Genomic DNA, 17,143 nt, shown 5'->3' with positions numbered 1-17,143 from the left:
GCTTTGTTTATTGTAATTTAACCTATTTTATTTTTTGTATTAAAATAAGAATGTAAAGACCCAAAGATACTGTTATAAAATAATTTATTCATATTAGTATCCAAAAAGATTAATCAAATGCAGCTAATGATTAAATCAATATATTTCAAACAAGTTAACAATGTCTCATCTCAGTTAAATACTTATAATAACAAAGTTTAACCTAGATTCACTACAATGCAATCGTAAGTTACTTTTATATCTTGAGTTAATATAATATGTAAATACAGAGAAAAGGAACGTAAACTACACGTTCGGAAACATTGCCACATGTCATGTCATTTTGACACCTGTCAAGCTGATCATTCTTGTATATATTTCAGAACACAATCACCTCTTTCTCACTATGTTTCAAATCTATTAGTAAATTAAATTAATTTCTCTTGATTTCTCTATTCTATCAATTCTAAAAATGCCTCTCATCCGTTCTGCAAGTTTCAATCTTTTTGTCGAAATAGTTATTCGAATCTGCCTACTCTCTTTATTCTGGTAAGCTAAGTACCATATGCTTTTTGTTTATATTATTTTTACGCATATTTATATAATTTAAATATAATTATATTTCAAACAATCATATACTTATTTGTTTTAAATTGATTCGTGTAATTTTATCATGTTTTAATCATGAAATTTAATTTAAAAATTATCGGAAGTTTGATGTTTGTTTTTTTTTAAGTTTTATGCCATTAAATATTTCGGTAATTTCATAATCTGTATTTATACAGTACATACAGTAATTATCAACAGTCTAGTTTAAATTTTAAATGTTTTTCAATGTTCTTGAAATTAATCTATAGAAATTCTAATTACCTTGAAGATAATGTAAAATTGTTATTTCCGTAACTAATTTAGAATAATATGTTCACAATTACAACGTATACTATCTATAAACATAAATTCTAAAACACAATGAGTTAATTTACATAGATATTATGCACATTTTGTTACACAGTTTAAGAATTAAATTATACTACCGCATAACATTGAATATTTTACGACAAATACACTGAAATGGGAATGAAATAAAAGTCCTTGACATCATCATCATCAGCTCACTATACGTCCCCACCGAGGGGCTCGGAGCCTACCCTAAGTTAAAGGTGATTAGGCCATAGTCAACCATGGCCAAGTGCGGGTTGGTTGACTTCACACATATCTTTTAATTTCTTCTCAGATATATGCAGGTTGCATCACGATGTTTTCCTTCACTGTAAGAACATCGGATAAATGTACATATGTTAATCGCAAATCGAAAAACACATTGGTACATGGCGGGATTCGAACCCAGGACCTGCAGATTGCTAGTCAAGTGCTTGACCACTGAGCCACCGACGCTCCTAAATAAAAGTCCTTAACTATGATGAATTCCACATTACACTTAACTTTAGTATATAAAATGTTTGACCTGATTTTAAGCAAGATTCAAAAGAAGAAAGAAGAAAACTACTCTAACCTTAGTTTTTTTCTATTTATTATATGGTAGCAAATGAGCAGGCGGCCATATGAATTCACCAACATACTAAAGCAACCACTGCCCCTTGACATCTGTTATTGTAGATATATTCCACCTAGCCTACTTTCAATCAACAGAAGAGAGGATGTACAAGAAAGAAAAACATTTACTTACGCATCCCCTCCTCCGCCAACTCCTCTTCACCTTCCCATCTTTTCCTTATAAATCTAGGATGGGCAAATGGACTAAAATTAGGTCATCAGCACACACACTCATCGGTCTGTAAGCAGAATGACTTTCACATCACTGTTTAGGCCAAACATAGATATTTGGTTGCAAAGGTAAAATTATACAGTGCATGTATGCATCATATGGTAGGGCTGCCTACGTCTCAGGCGCGAATATCACACCTGCCTTCTGTGTAGTATTTTAACTGCTATCCATACAACATGTAAATGCTTTTATTCTTCCAGTTACATGGAGACAATGCCACCCTTTGTTAGAGTTATCCTTCCTTCGGAGTTGGAGAATGATTGCAAATATCCAAGACGGGAGTCATACGTACCAGGTGGAGCGCTATGGGCTATAGTACTTTCAGTACCCTGCCTATTGTCTTTACTCGCGTGGGGAGCGTGCAACGATTGTAATGATGCTTTCGAAGTAAGTTTTATCTATATTTGATTGATAAAGGATGTGTAGTACAGTTTAACGGAGATAAGAAATTATAGCAAACCTCATTATCACAGCTCACTATATGTCTCCACCGAGGGGCCCGGAGCCTAGCTTAAGTTCAGGGTGATTTGGCCATAGTCAACCACGCTCGCCCAGTGCGGGTTCGTTGACTTCAAACATATCATTAAATTTCTTCTTAGATATGTGCAGCATCAACATGTTTTCCTTCTTTTTTTTATATATCATAAGGTGGCAAACGAGCGATCAGTCACCCGAAATCGCTGAAATAGCGAAGTGACCGTTGCCCATAGACATAATAATCGACGGAGGAGAGGATGCACACAAAGAAAATATTTTCCCTTTCCATGCTTCCTCTCATCCGGAAAGTCCACTTCCCATCCTTTCCTTATAAGATAAAGGGTGGGAAGGGAAAGAGGACTAAATTAGGCCTCCAAGACGCACATTCATCGTAATATTTGATTGGCATATGACATACATACATACATGCAATTTGTTTGAGTGTCATTTCATATACATGACAAATAAATATTTGCTTATATATTCATATTATTTACTTGTTTGTCATATTTAATGTATAATGTTGCGTTAAACAACTGATAACAATAAAATTATTACGTTTGACGCAAAATTATGTGGGAATTTTCTATTGTTTTTTTTTTTAGTACAGATAAAAAAAAATTTTTTGATTCAGCCAAGTTCGATTTGCCGGGACACAGCTATGGCTGTTTTTTTTTAATATTAGTACCGGTAATAAAATGTTTTGATTCAGCCAAGTACAATTTGTTGAAAGGGAAAGAAAAAAACGGAACCTTTATAGGATCACTTTGTTGTCCGTCCGTCTGTCTGTCAAGACTTTTTAATAGTACCTAACCAATTATGCTGAATGTTGCAGATTCTTCTCGCATGGTCTCTCGCCCTTGGTATTAATGGAGTACTGACAGATACAATGAAATTGATTGTCGGTGAGTTTTTTTTCATTTTCTTACTCCATTTGTATGGATATAAAATATTTGTGAGGAATTATTCCCTTTTGTATGTTCTCTGTCTATTAAATTTAAGCTACACAGATGGTTTTTTCAATTTTTTTTTTAATTGTTCTGTTTTTTTTTTGTCGAATCTAGTAAATTTAATTATATCTATTTCCTATGATCTGTGGTATATATCTTTAGTTTTTAAAACAGTACAAGATTTTGTGAAAAAAAAAATTGCCAATTTTTTTTTTAAATTTGACAATTTTTTTTCGTTTTTTTTTGTTTTGTAGGTCGTCCACGTCCAGATTTTTTCTACCGTTGTTTCCCTGATGGTGTGGAGACATCAGATCTGCAGTGCACCGGGGACCCTGTGGATATAATGGAGGGCAGAAAGTCCTTCCCCAGTGGACATAGCAGCTGTAAGTCAATGGCTTTTTTTTTTCAAATTAAAACTTGAATTTAAGCAATAAGGTTATTCTTTCATGAAATTGTATGGATTAATGTTACTAATATTATAAATGCGAATATTTGGACAGATGTTTGTTAGAAGGTATCTACAGTTTTTTTTTTAATTCCCTGCGGACGGAGTCGCAGGCAAGATATAGTGCAATTATATGATAACTATCTCTCGCCTGCGACTCCATCCGTGCGGAATTAAAAAAAAACATAAGTAACCTGTGTTTTTCCAGACTATGTCCTATATGTATGACAAATTTCATCAAGATCCGTTCAGTCGTTCTGAAGATATCTTCAGACAAACATTGTAGACAACGTGTTGAAAATTAAAATCGCTTTTCTGCGTATATTCAACGATGGGTGGTTGATGAAAGTTTTCAACTGTATAGTGTCGTTCTGCTCTCTGGGCATGTGCGCACTGTGGGTGTGTGGGCGACTGGGCGCGCTGCGAGGTAGGCGCGGCTCAGCTGCGCGTGCGCTGGCCTGCCTCGCACCACTTCTCCTAGCTCTCTGTGTAGCACTTTCTAGATCCTGTGACTATCATCATCATTGGCAGGGTAAGTGCAACACTTATTTTAAACTACCCTAATTTCTAGTGTAAATTAAAGCGTCGGTAGCAAATATGTACATTTATCGTATGTTGTTAGTGTGAAGGAAAACATGTTGATGCTGCACATATCTGAGAATGTCAAAGATATGTGTGAAGTGAAGCACTGGACCAGCATTCACTATCACATAGTTACACTTAGGGTATGATCCGAGACCCTCAGTAGGGATCTATAGTGAGCTGATATCAGCTCTGATTGCGAAATATGTATGTAAGTCGATGAGCCTTGAGCTTGGTGACTCACAACTCTGAAAACTAATGATAACTTCTATGTAGGTAGAAATTGAACTTAACTGCGAACCAATACTGATCTGGTTTACGTGAACCGTGTTGAGATCTGCGGATCAATTTTAGTTAAGTTAGGTACTTATAGATTTTTTTGGTCCTTCGAGTCAGATGTTTTTAAATGTCAATGTTTAGATTCAACTGTAACTTGGAATCTTCAAGAGTTTATGACCTTCGTTAGCGTAAATTTCTGAACCGATATTGACGACTGAGGTTCATATTATCCTGAGTGTCATAGGAAAGTTAGTTTTTTTTTTGTTAAATTCCAGATATCCTCGTTGGTTCTACGCTGGGTTTTACAGTGGCTAGCTTTTGTTACCGGCAGTATTATAATCCTTTAAGTTCTGAGCTATCTGGAGTGCCATATGTAGTGTCAGATACAAATCTAGCTAGATTGAATGGTAAACCGGACAGTCCGGCTAAAGATCTAAAAGATATAGAGTCGACACCGTTATTGAATTGTAAGAAAGAAGATAAATGGATATGAAATAAGATTTATATAGAGAAACGACATGGAATCAAAATAGACCTTAAAATTTGTCCCGGTGACATGTAAAATATTCATGTAGCCTAACATAGATATCTGACATGATAGAGACGATGTTATTTCGGTTAGTTATGTCAGAAAAATATGAAAAACTTAGCACTGGAGGTTGATAGTGAGCTGTGATAATTTAGTTTGATTTACGCTCATACGGATTGGAGTGTCGAAATTCGTTTTGTTATACCAAATGGAGAGTTGGTCTCTGTCTACTCCTCTGTGTTACAGTTGTGTTATATCCGGTCAGATATCCTTGTCTGTCTATATGTCATATTATTAATATTAACACGTAATTGACGAATACAAAAAATTAAAAAAAAAATTTTTTTGAATGAAAAAAATTAATATTTTTTACAAAAATAAAACTATGTGATTAAGGCATAATATACATATTTGAATAATATAAGTGATAAATAAAAACAGTCATAAAATAATATAGATTTTTTAAGAAAAAATCAGAAAAAAAATAAAGAGAAGCATAGCTTATATAAGCAAATAAAATATTTATTTCTAAATAGATTTATAATTTTATAAAAATATTTTTCCGATGTTAACTATGAAAAATTACCATAAACAAATATATTCATCTTATCATTGTCTTCCCTTGTTATTTAAAAAAAAACTGTTTAAAACTAAATTGAAAAATGAATCGATCAACGATTTTCAATTGATTTTTTTTTAATTAATTAAAAAGTGTATAATTGTTAATTATATTTTTAACATCCAATGCTAATAAGATTTTTTTCGTTAATTGAACTGGTTTCAAGTTACTGTGGGTTTCTGACATCACAATCTCTTTTAACATGTATCATCCCTGTTTTACATCTTTGACAAAAAGGAAATGTTTTAAACGGGGATATATGTCTCAGAAACCCGCGATTAGTGGCTTTATTTTAATTTTACGGCGAGTTAGTTGATGTGTTAATACGTAGAACATTATTTTTGTACTTAATTATAAGTTAAAAAGATTTTTTTCCATTTTTTTTTAATATCTTAATCTGGTTTAAGCATAATATTCCTAAAGATATTGTGATATATTTGTTACCATTTTTTTTTTATATATTTATTTTACTTTATTATAATTAAGGAACGTACCCATACTACGTGACACGTTTAGGGGGGGGGTCTTTAGTGGAGTCTTTAAAATACTACGGTCAGTCACAGAAGCGGAGAGGTCTCAGATTTTAGTAACATACTCGTTACTTGTTTTTTTTTCATAATATATAATTCACTAGTAATTTAAATATACATGCAGTCTTAAAAAAAATTATTAAAACTAAAAAAAATAGGTCACGTAGTATGTTCCGTTAGTAGTAGGAGAGGAAGTGGTGATTTTGGGATCTACTTGAGCGTGGAAGTTGAAAACTCCGTATAAAATCGCTCTTATAAGTGAGTGTTTTAGAATCATAATTCCAAGGCGTAGAATATTAAGTAAAAAATCTGTAATAAATACTAATACGTCAGTTAAATTATTCAAACTTTTGTCAGACATTATACTAAACTGATACTCAGTGAGATGAGGGTGTTGTCCGCGAAATAATACCAGTACCACTCATCCTGATGAAGAGCCCCCGATGGGCTTGAAACTAGTCAGTGCCACCGGACGTATATACGTGAGTGTTTAGCCGTGTTTATATATCAGTTTAATACGTCAGATTGAGTAAGCATTTTATATTTAGAAAAATGTTCAAATGCTACGCTATAGTAAACCACAGAATCCACGTTTCGCCTCACTTACTTGCATTTTAGAGTTCAGGAGAGATCCTGTTTAAAATATTTTAAGTTTTATCTGTAATTCTTTTAAGAATGTACCAATGAATTTCTAAAAAAAAATATATTTTTTCACCAATGATTTTTTTATTTATTTTTTTTTAGTTTTAATTTTATAAAATAATTACTGTTTTTTTGTTGTTGTATGTCATTATCCTACTTAGTCGTATAACGACAAATTTAGTATTAAGATTTTTTTTAATAATTTGTTTTTTTTTTAAAGTAATATTTCAAAAAATACATCCAAACCATATTTGTATTACTCAAATCCAATAGAAATTATAATAAACTTATCTAGACAAATTTGCCCTAAGGCTAAAATGTAGGGGGCGTTCATAAATTACGTGAGGTGTTTAAGGGGGAGGGGGTCGATTCAAATCTCATGTAATCTTACCGTTGGAGAGAGGGGGGTCTCTGCAAGTATCACGCTATTTTTGTAAGAAACACACATTTTGAAAAATCACACGTGAGATAGGGGGTTGGGGGAAAGGGTTGAATAAAATCTAACCAGGGGCGGAGGGAGGTGCAGAAAATTAAAAAAAAACACCTCACGTAATTTATGGACGCCTCCTTATTAAAAACAAACACGTGAAAAAGTACCTTTTACCCTTGATTTTTGGGATTAAAATCTCTGTATAAAACATTTCGTTATCCCTGTCATTATCTTTGACAAAACAGAGTTAACAATATGCTTTAAACGGGGATTTTGGTCTCTGAAACCCACAGTTAATATTTAATTTTTTTTTACCAATTAACATTCTGAGATTTTCTCTAGTCCGGTTTTATAACGAAGAGATGTAGTTTAAAAATAATTTTAATAGATTATTTTATATGAAAAAATTGCGATTTTTTTTTATTTTTTTGTCATATACATTCCTGTTAATCAAATAACAATAAAAATATTTACTTTTTAATGTATAGATGTTATTTAATATTAAAGGAATTGTCCGAATTCGATCGTTTTTTTTTAAAAACCCATGTAAAATAAAAAATAAACATAATGAAAAAATATTTATTTACAAAATCATACAAACTTATTTGGCCCGGTTGGTTACTTGTAACAGACAATATAAGCCTTAGAAGATGGCTACACAGACTGACAAGGAATTTAAAACTTTTAATATCGATAGGAGTGACTAATAACCTATTTTATAATCCTGAGGCCTAATTTCATTCCAGCCCTTTTTCTTATAAGGAAAAGATGGGGATCTCTACCTCCGGATGAGGGCATGGGAAGGGAAAATATTCTTCTGTGCATCCCCTCCATCTATTGAAGGTAGGTAGGTTCATGGGCTATCTCTTCGCTATTTCAGCGATTTCAGGCGTTCGCTCGTTTGCCATCTTATGATATAAAAAATCAAACATATCTAAGCTAAGTATAAATAGAAAATGGCATAAAAGAAAAAAAATCAGCTAAAGTACGGAAAAATACTTGTAGCAGTTTTTTGAAGTGAGGCGCTAGTGAGCTGTCTTGACTTATGCCCACCAGGTCAGATATTTTTTGATAATGAATTCAATCACCGGGCCAAATTATTTGCTCGCATTTTCTTACTATCATTGAAAATGGCACAATATTATAATTAACAAAAAAAAATGCATTTTTCATACAAAAATCTATTTAAAAAAAAAAAAAAAAACTTATTTATAACACATTTTTATGAATGTCAAAATTGTTTTGATCCAGCAAATATAATAAGATAATTTTGATACAAAAAAAATATATTGAAAAATCTCGAAAATAGGATTAGACGTAATAATATGACTTGTGAAGGAAATACTCGAAATATCCATGAACATGTAATAGGCTTTAGAAAAAAAAATCACGCCAAAAAAAATTACGAAAAAAAAAATAGTTTTAAAAAAAAAAGTATTAAAGAGTTACAAAATTTATATCAAACATGCAAATTACTAAATAACTTACCAAATAATTCTTTGGGCATAATCAAAATCTTTCCAATATACCTCTTTAGTGAAAAATATATAAAAAGTTACGACATTCAATATTATATACCAGAGAAACTCCATCAAAACAATTTTATATGACGACCGAACAAAACGCAACCTCAAAATTATATACGGTACCAAAAAATATCTCACTTCAATCATCTTTTGCAACACCAACACTACAAAAGTACTTATAAAATACGGCAATAGAAAAGAAATACAATTTTGATCTTTTAAATTATCATATAAACTGAATAATAAAAAAATATATATAGGTATAGTAGCAAATTTAGCAAATTCATATTTCCCGAACCAACGATTCCAAATATAAAATATATAATGCCTATTATCGGCTAATAAATATGAATGAACCACTGTATTATAATTAACAACTAAAGCAAATATTAAACCAAACAATAATACTATAATTTTATTACCAAACAACATATTTACCGTTGATTTTAACTTCATCATGACATATGGTAATCCAAATAAACCATAGAATAATAAAAAATATAACATTTGTGGGATATTTATGGATGCTTTGTGTGCCATTTTATCACCAATTACAATACCATTATTATATATAACAAATAAGATAAATAATATAAGTATAAACAATTGTGTTCCGATGAATATAAAATCAGAAAATGTCAATAGTTTAAAGAAAGTTGATAGATAAGTGTTAAAATGATATTTAACAGCTATATATAAATCATTAAAATTATAATATCTCTTTAATTTGGTTCTATCAATTTCTTGGGAGATTAAAGAATTTTTTTTCAATTTTAACTTATTCAAAAATTGATTACCGTACACACGTGAACTTTTTATAAAGACATCTAAATTTCTATGTAAGAATATCATAAAAATCCACGCTATATTAGTCTGTCGCATCATAACACAGGATAAACCGAAGATAAATATTAAAAATTTATTACTATTACCTATGCATAATCTAGTATAAGTTAATAAAAACATCATTGACAATGTATCAGTGTAATATATATGCGAAAAGAAGTATAACGGTGGTAATATAGTTAAATTAACAGCTTGTAACACTATTTTTAATGGATTTTCAAGATTTTTACCATAAATATAAAGCAATAATGATGAAAATAACATTAAATTGATGCAAGAGGCAAGCAAATTGACATATCTTAAGTTATATGTATTACAAGAGAAGAATGGTGATATTACAGATGAAATTAAATACAGGCCTGGTAACGTAGTAATCTTGGGGTCCCAGTATGAAAAGTTTCCTTCACAATACAGCATTCCTTGCGGTAAATGATATAATTCGTCAATAACTATAGGTAGTGTGGTGAAAACTTTATCAAATATTAATTTAGATGCTGTGTAGTAACTCATTAAGAGTATACCAAGGAGTGTATGGTATTTTAAATTCTCCATTTTGATGTCTCGAAAATCTGAAAAGAAATTACTTTTTAATACAGAATAAAAGATAAAATTTCTAATATTAGGTGATTTAATGCGCTATAACATGTAAAAAACTAAAAAAACTGCAAATGTGAAGGAGATTTTAAATATTTATCTTTTATTTAGAATCTAATAAGAATCATTTTGCTGAGTATGCATGATTAAACAATTTATAAGTTATTCTTATCCACTGAATACTTGGATATTGTTCTTATATTTATGGATAATTGAATAATTATCTAGGAACGTACAGCGAACTAAGGAGCTAAAAAAAAAGAAAAAATTACAAATAGAAAAACGTTACTATGCGATAACTTACTCAATTTTCGAATTACTATATTTCCTTTAAACAATCTGAATGTCCTAAAGAATTGTATTCTTACTGTAGTTCATGGCAATTACTTTTATTACACGTACAATTACTTAATATCCGGTGTGTTTTTGTAAATACTTTTGCCGGTTAAAATTCATACAATTGACATCACAAGAATGGCGGTTTATCTGACATTGACATCTTTGTCTTTACTTTACTTTTTTGAAGTTTCTTGGCCTGGTTACAAGGCCTTTAAGCCATATCGTAGTGGAGCACATTAAGAAATATTATTTTTGTTCGTTTGTTATTTTTACATGGTGTGAAGAAACTAATAATATAGTCATACTAAACTAATTAATAGCATGTTTTCGCAATAGGTATATTTTTAATATTTGTGGAAATAAATATTTTGCACTGTTAATATTATTAATTTTCAAAGTCCAAATCGGAAAATAGCACATCCCTAGTTTGACAATACTTCCTGAAGACGATATTGTTTATTGTCCTATTTGACGTATTTCTAACGGACAAAAAGTTTCGAACTTTACAAATCGAACTACGAGAAAATTGCATTTCAATTATAAAATTTCATTAAAACTACGATGTCGGGCGATAAATTCGATAAAGCCAATAGCTTTATTGCGAAACTGAAAGCTTATGGGACGGAAAGTGATGTGTGTAATTTAAAAGAAGTGTACGAAACTTACAAAAGTATTTTAACAGAATTACCTTCTAAAGACAGAGGATCTTTTTCGCTTAATGTCTTATGTACATTATGCAGGTAAGAATTTAACGTATAAGCAATGCTAAAGTTTTATCAGTTTACGGAATAGACAAATATCGGTAAAGATAAAAGGGTTGCTGAGGTTCTTGTCGCCTAGGTTGAATACGCGCCAGTCGTGTAGTTTCGAAAACTAACGATTTTTTCTTCAATTTACGAAACCATGACCACGTGATCTTGATTTTCACAGGAACATAGAGAAAGTACCTACATGGCGCGAGAAGATCTGCAACGCTCAGCTGCTGGAGTTATCAGTATGCTGTATAAGACAAACACGTGTACTGGATAAGACGGACCAAGTTAAGACATTAGCTTGTGTGTATCATATACATAGATATCTCGTGAGACAGGTAATTAATATTTTTATTAAGTGTGCATAACCAAAGCGATGTTTTCCTTTAACTGTAGAGCACATGAGCTTAGCTGTGAAGACATATCTCTATATAAATAATTATTCTGTGAGTGTGTATGTCACTGAACTTCTCTCAAACAACTGGACCGATTTTGATTAAAAATTTTTGTGTGTGTTCAAGGGGATCTGGGTATGGTTTAGATTCACAATTTTCTCCGCTGGACAATGTTTTTTTAATTTATTAGTAGTTGTTGATTTTGGAATGTTTTACATTGGATCCGACAGACGGTGCTAACATCGCAGTGTCAAATTTTAAATAATATTCAAATTAAAGATTTTCTAGACAGGACAATGTCTGTTGGGTATGCTAGTTCTTTATAAGAATATGGTGGAAGGGGAAGTGTAATTAATAGAACAGGAAAGTGTTCTTTGTTCATATCCTCCTCTGTTCTTAATGCATCTACAACATTTCAACATGTCTACTTTTACACAATTAAAAAAAACTTAATTAGTACACTATGTTCTCTATGTGTTCTTGTACACTCATCATCAACCTAACTTTATCCTATCGAGGGTCAGCACAACATGTACTACTCCTCCATACAACTCTATCAGCCGTCATTGTTGTTCTTGTACACTATGTTTTACATCTATGCCAAATTTCATTTAGATACATGCAGCCGATCTTGAGATTCCTTCTAACAAGCATCCATATATCTAAACTTTTGCATTTGTAATATTACTAGCTGTTGCACAGGTCTTTGTTTGCGCGGAATTAAAAAAAAATAGTAGTCTATGTGTTCCAGACTATGTTCTACATCTATGCCAAATTTTATTGTATATCCACTGAGTTCTGAAGATATGTAACAAATATCCATCAATCTAAACATTCGCTTTTATAATATTAGTAATATGTCTGCTGTAACTTTGCTATTTTAGCCAAAAAAATCGACTTTAAAACCAATTTCTTCTTTGTCATAAAGTAGACATAGGTCTACATTTTTAAAATCTTTATATATATAATTGTTCTGTGAGTGTGTATGTCACTGAACTTCTCGCAAACTACTGGACCGATTTTGATGAAATTTTTTGTGTGTGTTCAAGTGGATCTGGGAATGGTTTAGATTCACAATTTTGTCCGCTGGACAATGTTTTTTTAATTAATTTTTAATTTACTAGTAGTTGTTGATTTTGGAATGTTTCACATTGGATCCGACAGACGGCGCTACCATCGCAGTGTCAAATTTTAAATAATATTCGAATTAAAGACGTGTAGACAGGACAACGTCTGTCGGGTCCGCTAGTAATTTATAATATTTTTCAGGATACAATGTTACAACCTGCGTTATTACTAAAATTGTCATACATGCCTTTCGAAGTGACTGAAGAAAATCTCCAAAGAGAACATTTCAAAGTATACTGGAGTATTTTGGCGGATAGAATTTATTATATAGAAAAATTGAAAACGACACGAAATATAAATGATTTATTAACAAAATTAAATGAAGATATAAAAACAATAATATCATTATACAATCCAGTACAATTCTGTTCAAACATATTAATATTCGTAGTGAAAAAGTTACATTTTTTATACAGCGATATTAAAACTGATGAATTGATGATTGTTTATAAAAATATCTTTGATTGTTTATCAAATAAAGATATAATAACATTTAAAAACATCACAAACGAACAAGCAATAGATATATATATCAAATTTAATGAATGTCTTTATGTTATAATAGAAAATGAATCGAAAGTAAATTTCAAACGTTCAGTATTAGAGTTTATTATAAAGAAAATTATTATATTATTTCAAGATTTTACCGATATATTATATTGCTTTCAAATTATATATTTAAAATGTTTCTGTTATATATTTAAAAATCAGAATAAATCGGATTACGTACATACAGTTTTGGATAGTTTACAAAATAACTGCGAAACAGCTGAGAAATTGGGTTATAAGAAACCGATGTATATAACATATCCATATATTTCACAATTAATAAGACTGTTTATTGATAATTTTATTAATAATGATTTTAATATTAAAGTACATAGTAATTGTTTGAAAATCATTATATATTTAACTGATAAGTTATATAAAACACAACAAATATCGAAATGCGATAATTGTAACATTAAAACTGGATTACATGATTGTTTACGATTAACATTTCTAACGAAAAATATCATTGCGATATCCATACAAAGAAATATGGATATAAAATTAATATTTAAAGATTATATAAATATAATAACTAAACAATATATAATATTAAATGAATTAAACATATTAAAATGTTCAAATCATGAGAAATGTATGAAGAAATTACAATCCGATGTACATAATACAGCTATAATATTAAACAAAGCTAAATATTATGAATATTCAATTAATATGTTTAATATATATGTTAAAACTGAAATATGTTATGTAAAAAATGATATAGAATATAAAAATATAGCAAGAGCGTTATATAACAAGAGTATTAGTGAAATGGATTGTATGTTGTACTCGGAAGCTATTTATGATGCATATTTAAGTTTGGTATTCTCCGGAGATTTCAATGATAAATATATGAGTTTGATTATGGATATAAAAGCGAAAGCATTGAAGATTGATCCAAACGATTCAATGCAGTTGATGACAGTTGTAAATGTGTGCAAGAATTTATCGGAGAATAAGGACTTTGTTAATATGAAGATGTTCTTTTCTAATTTGAAATATAGGTAAGTTTGTTTCAAATTAATTTACTGTAGGTTTCTGAGAAAACAATCTGCATAATATCGTCCATGTACTTATCTTTGACAATACAGATATGTGTTTTAAACGGGGACTTTGGTGTTAAAAACTCACGATGTTTTAAATATGTTGCATTTAGATGGTTTGTCTGTAGGTTTGTGTGCGTTTATCTCCCTTACAGCTTAAACAATATCTTTTTATTTATATTGCGTTTTAATATGTATATTTTCCTGATTTCTAGTGATATTAGAATTTTTCTTTTCCTTTCCAGTGCTTTGTTAAAACATGAATTTTCAATGTATGTAAAACTATGGCCGTCTATAATACCTATCGCTGGAGTTTGGATGTCTTTGAATGATTTAACTAAAGGTGTACATAAATCTTGGATAAAAGGTAAGTCAGTAACCTTCCATACATCTATATCAGTTTCTAAATTCATACCCTTTTTAACATCTTACATATAGGGCCGGTTGTAGATTTCCGGCGCCCTGGGCGACATTTTTCGGCGCCTTTTTTTGGTGTTGTGGGAAATTTTTAAAAGACAGCCGCAGGCGTCTCCGGTGCTAACTTACGCCCTGCGCCCTGGGCGACATTTTTCGGCGCCTTTTTTTGGTGTTGTGGGAAATTTTTAAAAGACAGCCGCAGGCGTCTCCGGTGTTAACTTACGCCCGGTGCCCTGGGCGCCCCCATCTCGCCCTACCTTAACACCGCTGATTTATTCTAATCAATCCCTTCATTTTCGTATATAATTTGTTTTTCAGATGAAAATGAAGATAATTTATTATGGATTTTATATGAAGTGATATTAGAAACTCCAACAGCAGTTCGAACGATACATTCCGATTATTATAAGACAATTGTCGCTGAAATATTGCACAGAATTAAAGAGAAACCGGTATGTTAAAAAAAAATATTTGTCAATTACAAAAAAAAACGACTGACTAACACTAGCCCAGTCAACTTGGGTAGGCTCTGAGCCCTTAATAGGAACTTATAATAAGCTGACATAGTCGGTGTCGAAGAAAATCTTCTAAAGATAAGGCGCCTTAGGCGCCCTTTTATAATCGACTATGGCGCACGGCGCCATGGGCGGACGCCCTATCCTAAAGCTTGTACTTTGAGCAGACCACTAAAAAGATAAATCAGTGTCTTTTTACCCGATTGTCTCGTCTTATGGTTCTCGCTTACGTTTCTTTGTATGTAAATATCTTCTGTATCGTAAACGACTGATTTGATTTTGACTTGAGAGGTGTCATCATTTCGTATTCTTCTCCTGAATGTCAGACTTTTTTTTATTTACTAATTGTTTTTTATAGAGAAAAAAGATTGAAGAAAAACTAGTTGAAGCTAGTTTACTATTTTTACAATCTGAATACGATATCGCAGAAGCAACGGAGAAACATGGATGGAAACAAACTGACCCGGTAAGTTATGTTACATGTAGATTGTGAATTTGGACAGTTCGAAATCGGTCTAGTCATTTTTTAATGACAGCAAATAATTAATTACTTATTTTAGATATGTGTTAATAGTTGTCGCCCGCGACTCAATTAAATTCGCGACTCGCGGAATTAAAAAATAACTTAGTAGGCTATGTGTTCTTCCAAACTATGTTTTAAATCTATGCTAAATTTCATCAAGATCCAGCAGTTCTGACAAATATACATCTAAACATTCGCATTTATAATATTAGTAAGATTAACTGTTCTTTCAGACATTAAGTCCTGAACAAATAAAAGATTTACGAACTTTACCACAAGAACAAAACGCTTTGAGACATGCTGTAGACGCTGTTGAAATATTAACAAATATATTACCTAAAATAAATACAGGTGAGTACTACATTTTCAAACAAATACTACTTAGGGTCCTGTAATAAGTGACCATACCATTTCCTTGAAGGCAAGACATCTACAGTGCCTCTGATGTTGCTGAAGTCCATTGATCTCTCTTGACTCCATTCACATAGAATTAAAATAACTTAATTAGTAGCCTATGTGTTTTTCCAGACTATATTCTACATCTATACCAAATTTCAGCGAGATCTATGCATCCGTTCTGGAGGTATCTTCAAACAAACATCCATCTGAATATTCGCATTTATAATATTAGTAAGATTTATTTATAGACATTCTTTACTATCAATCTATAGACCACAAACACATTAGCTATATGTTTCTTCCAGCTCCGAATTCCCTCGTGCAGCATTCTTTGAAAATCGCACAAGTATTTGTTCAGCAATTGCTGTACACACAGCGTTTACTGCAAGCTTTACAGTTGGCACATATCTGCTGTGAGCTGGCGAGAAATATCGGTGACAAGTGAGTGGACAGATATAAAACTAACATTATTACTAGATGTCGCCCGCGACTCCGTCCGCTCGGAATTAAAAAAAAACAAACCTAACCTAATTTTCATCGAGATCCATACAGCTGTTCTGGAAATACCTTCTAACATACATCTAAACATTCACATTTATAATATTAGTAAGATAATACTAAGATAAGGGACTCCCTTAAACTAGAATTAAATTAATGAAATCTTAACTATAGCTATATAATGTTAATCTTAGAAGATTTATGTTTTGACGAGTAATTATGTTTTCATTGTTCTATTACATTCGTATTTATATGAGTTTAACAAATAGTATTTTTTCTATGTTTCTAATTAATAAACTAAAAAAAATGTGTCCTATTTAAATAAGAATGAAAACCACGATGTATATTTTCAATCTTGTTATACTTAT

The 17,143-nt window shown here is 31.2% G+C and overlaps 4 protein-coding genes across 4 annotated transcripts; 3 read left to right on the top strand and 1 right to left on the bottom strand.

Moving 5' to 3' along the window:
* The first annotated feature begins 146 nt into the window (after nucleotides 1-146).
* LOC106116723 (phosphatidate phosphatase PPAPDC1B) lies at nucleotides 147-5,034 on the top strand. The gene is made up of 6 exons (XM_013310681.1): nucleotides 147-528; nucleotides 1,966-2,152; nucleotides 3,078-3,147; nucleotides 3,447-3,575; nucleotides 4,002-4,169; nucleotides 4,774-5,034. The coding sequence occupies exons 1-6, from the start codon at nucleotides 452-454 to the stop codon at nucleotides 4,989-4,991; spliced, it is 849 nt and encodes a 282-aa protein (XP_013166135.1). The 5' UTR covers nucleotides 147-451; the 3' UTR covers nucleotides 4,992-5,034.
* Nucleotides 5,035-8,666: 3,632 nt separating this feature from the next.
* On the bottom strand, nucleotides 8,667-10,727 carry LOC106115338 (putative Dol-P-Glc:Glc(2)Man(9)GlcNAc(2)-PP-Dol alpha-1,2-glucosyltransferase). The gene is made up of 2 exons (XM_013308700.1): nucleotides 10,519-10,727; nucleotides 8,667-10,189 (listed from the first exon to the last, which is right to left on the bottom strand). The coding sequence occupies exon 2, from the start codon at nucleotides 10,170-10,172 to the stop codon at nucleotides 8,733-8,735; it is 1,440 nt and encodes a 479-aa protein (XP_013164154.1). The 5' UTR covers nucleotides 10,173-10,189; nucleotides 10,519-10,727; the 3' UTR covers nucleotides 8,667-8,732.
* A 272-nt stretch (nucleotides 10,728-10,999) lies between these two features.
* Nucleotides 11,000-13,411, top strand: LOC106114762 (uncharacterized). The gene is made up of 4 exons (XM_013308085.1): nucleotides 11,000-11,293; nucleotides 11,484-11,643; nucleotides 12,970-13,344; nucleotides 13,394-13,411. Exons 1-4 carry the CDS (start codon nucleotides 11,115-11,117, stop codon nucleotides 13,409-13,411), a joined length of 732 nt encoding a protein of 243 aa, XP_013163539.1. The 5' UTR covers nucleotides 11,000-11,114.
* On the top strand, nucleotides 13,349-16,762 carry LOC106115361 (uncharacterized). The gene is made up of 6 exons (XM_013308721.1): nucleotides 13,349-14,384; nucleotides 14,669-14,790; nucleotides 15,159-15,292; nucleotides 15,714-15,821; nucleotides 16,112-16,229; nucleotides 16,583-16,762. The coding sequence occupies exons 1-6, from the start codon at nucleotides 13,624-13,626 to the stop codon at nucleotides 16,720-16,722; spliced, it is 1,383 nt and encodes a 460-aa protein (XP_013164175.1). The 5' UTR covers nucleotides 13,349-13,623; the 3' UTR covers nucleotides 16,723-16,762.
* The last annotated feature ends 381 nt before the right edge of the window (nucleotides 16,763-17,143 follow it).

The sequence above is a fragment of the Papilio xuthus genome, unplaced genomic scaffold (assembly GCF_000836235.2).
Source record: "Papilio xuthus unplaced genomic scaffold, Pxut_1.1 DF829660.1, whole genome shotgun sequence".
NCBI classification, from domain to species: Eukaryota; Metazoa; Arthropoda; class Insecta; order Lepidoptera; family Papilionidae; genus Papilio; species Papilio xuthus.
The sequence above is the reverse complement of the archived record's forward strand: the minus strand, read 5'-3'. Positions and strand labels throughout refer to the sequence as shown.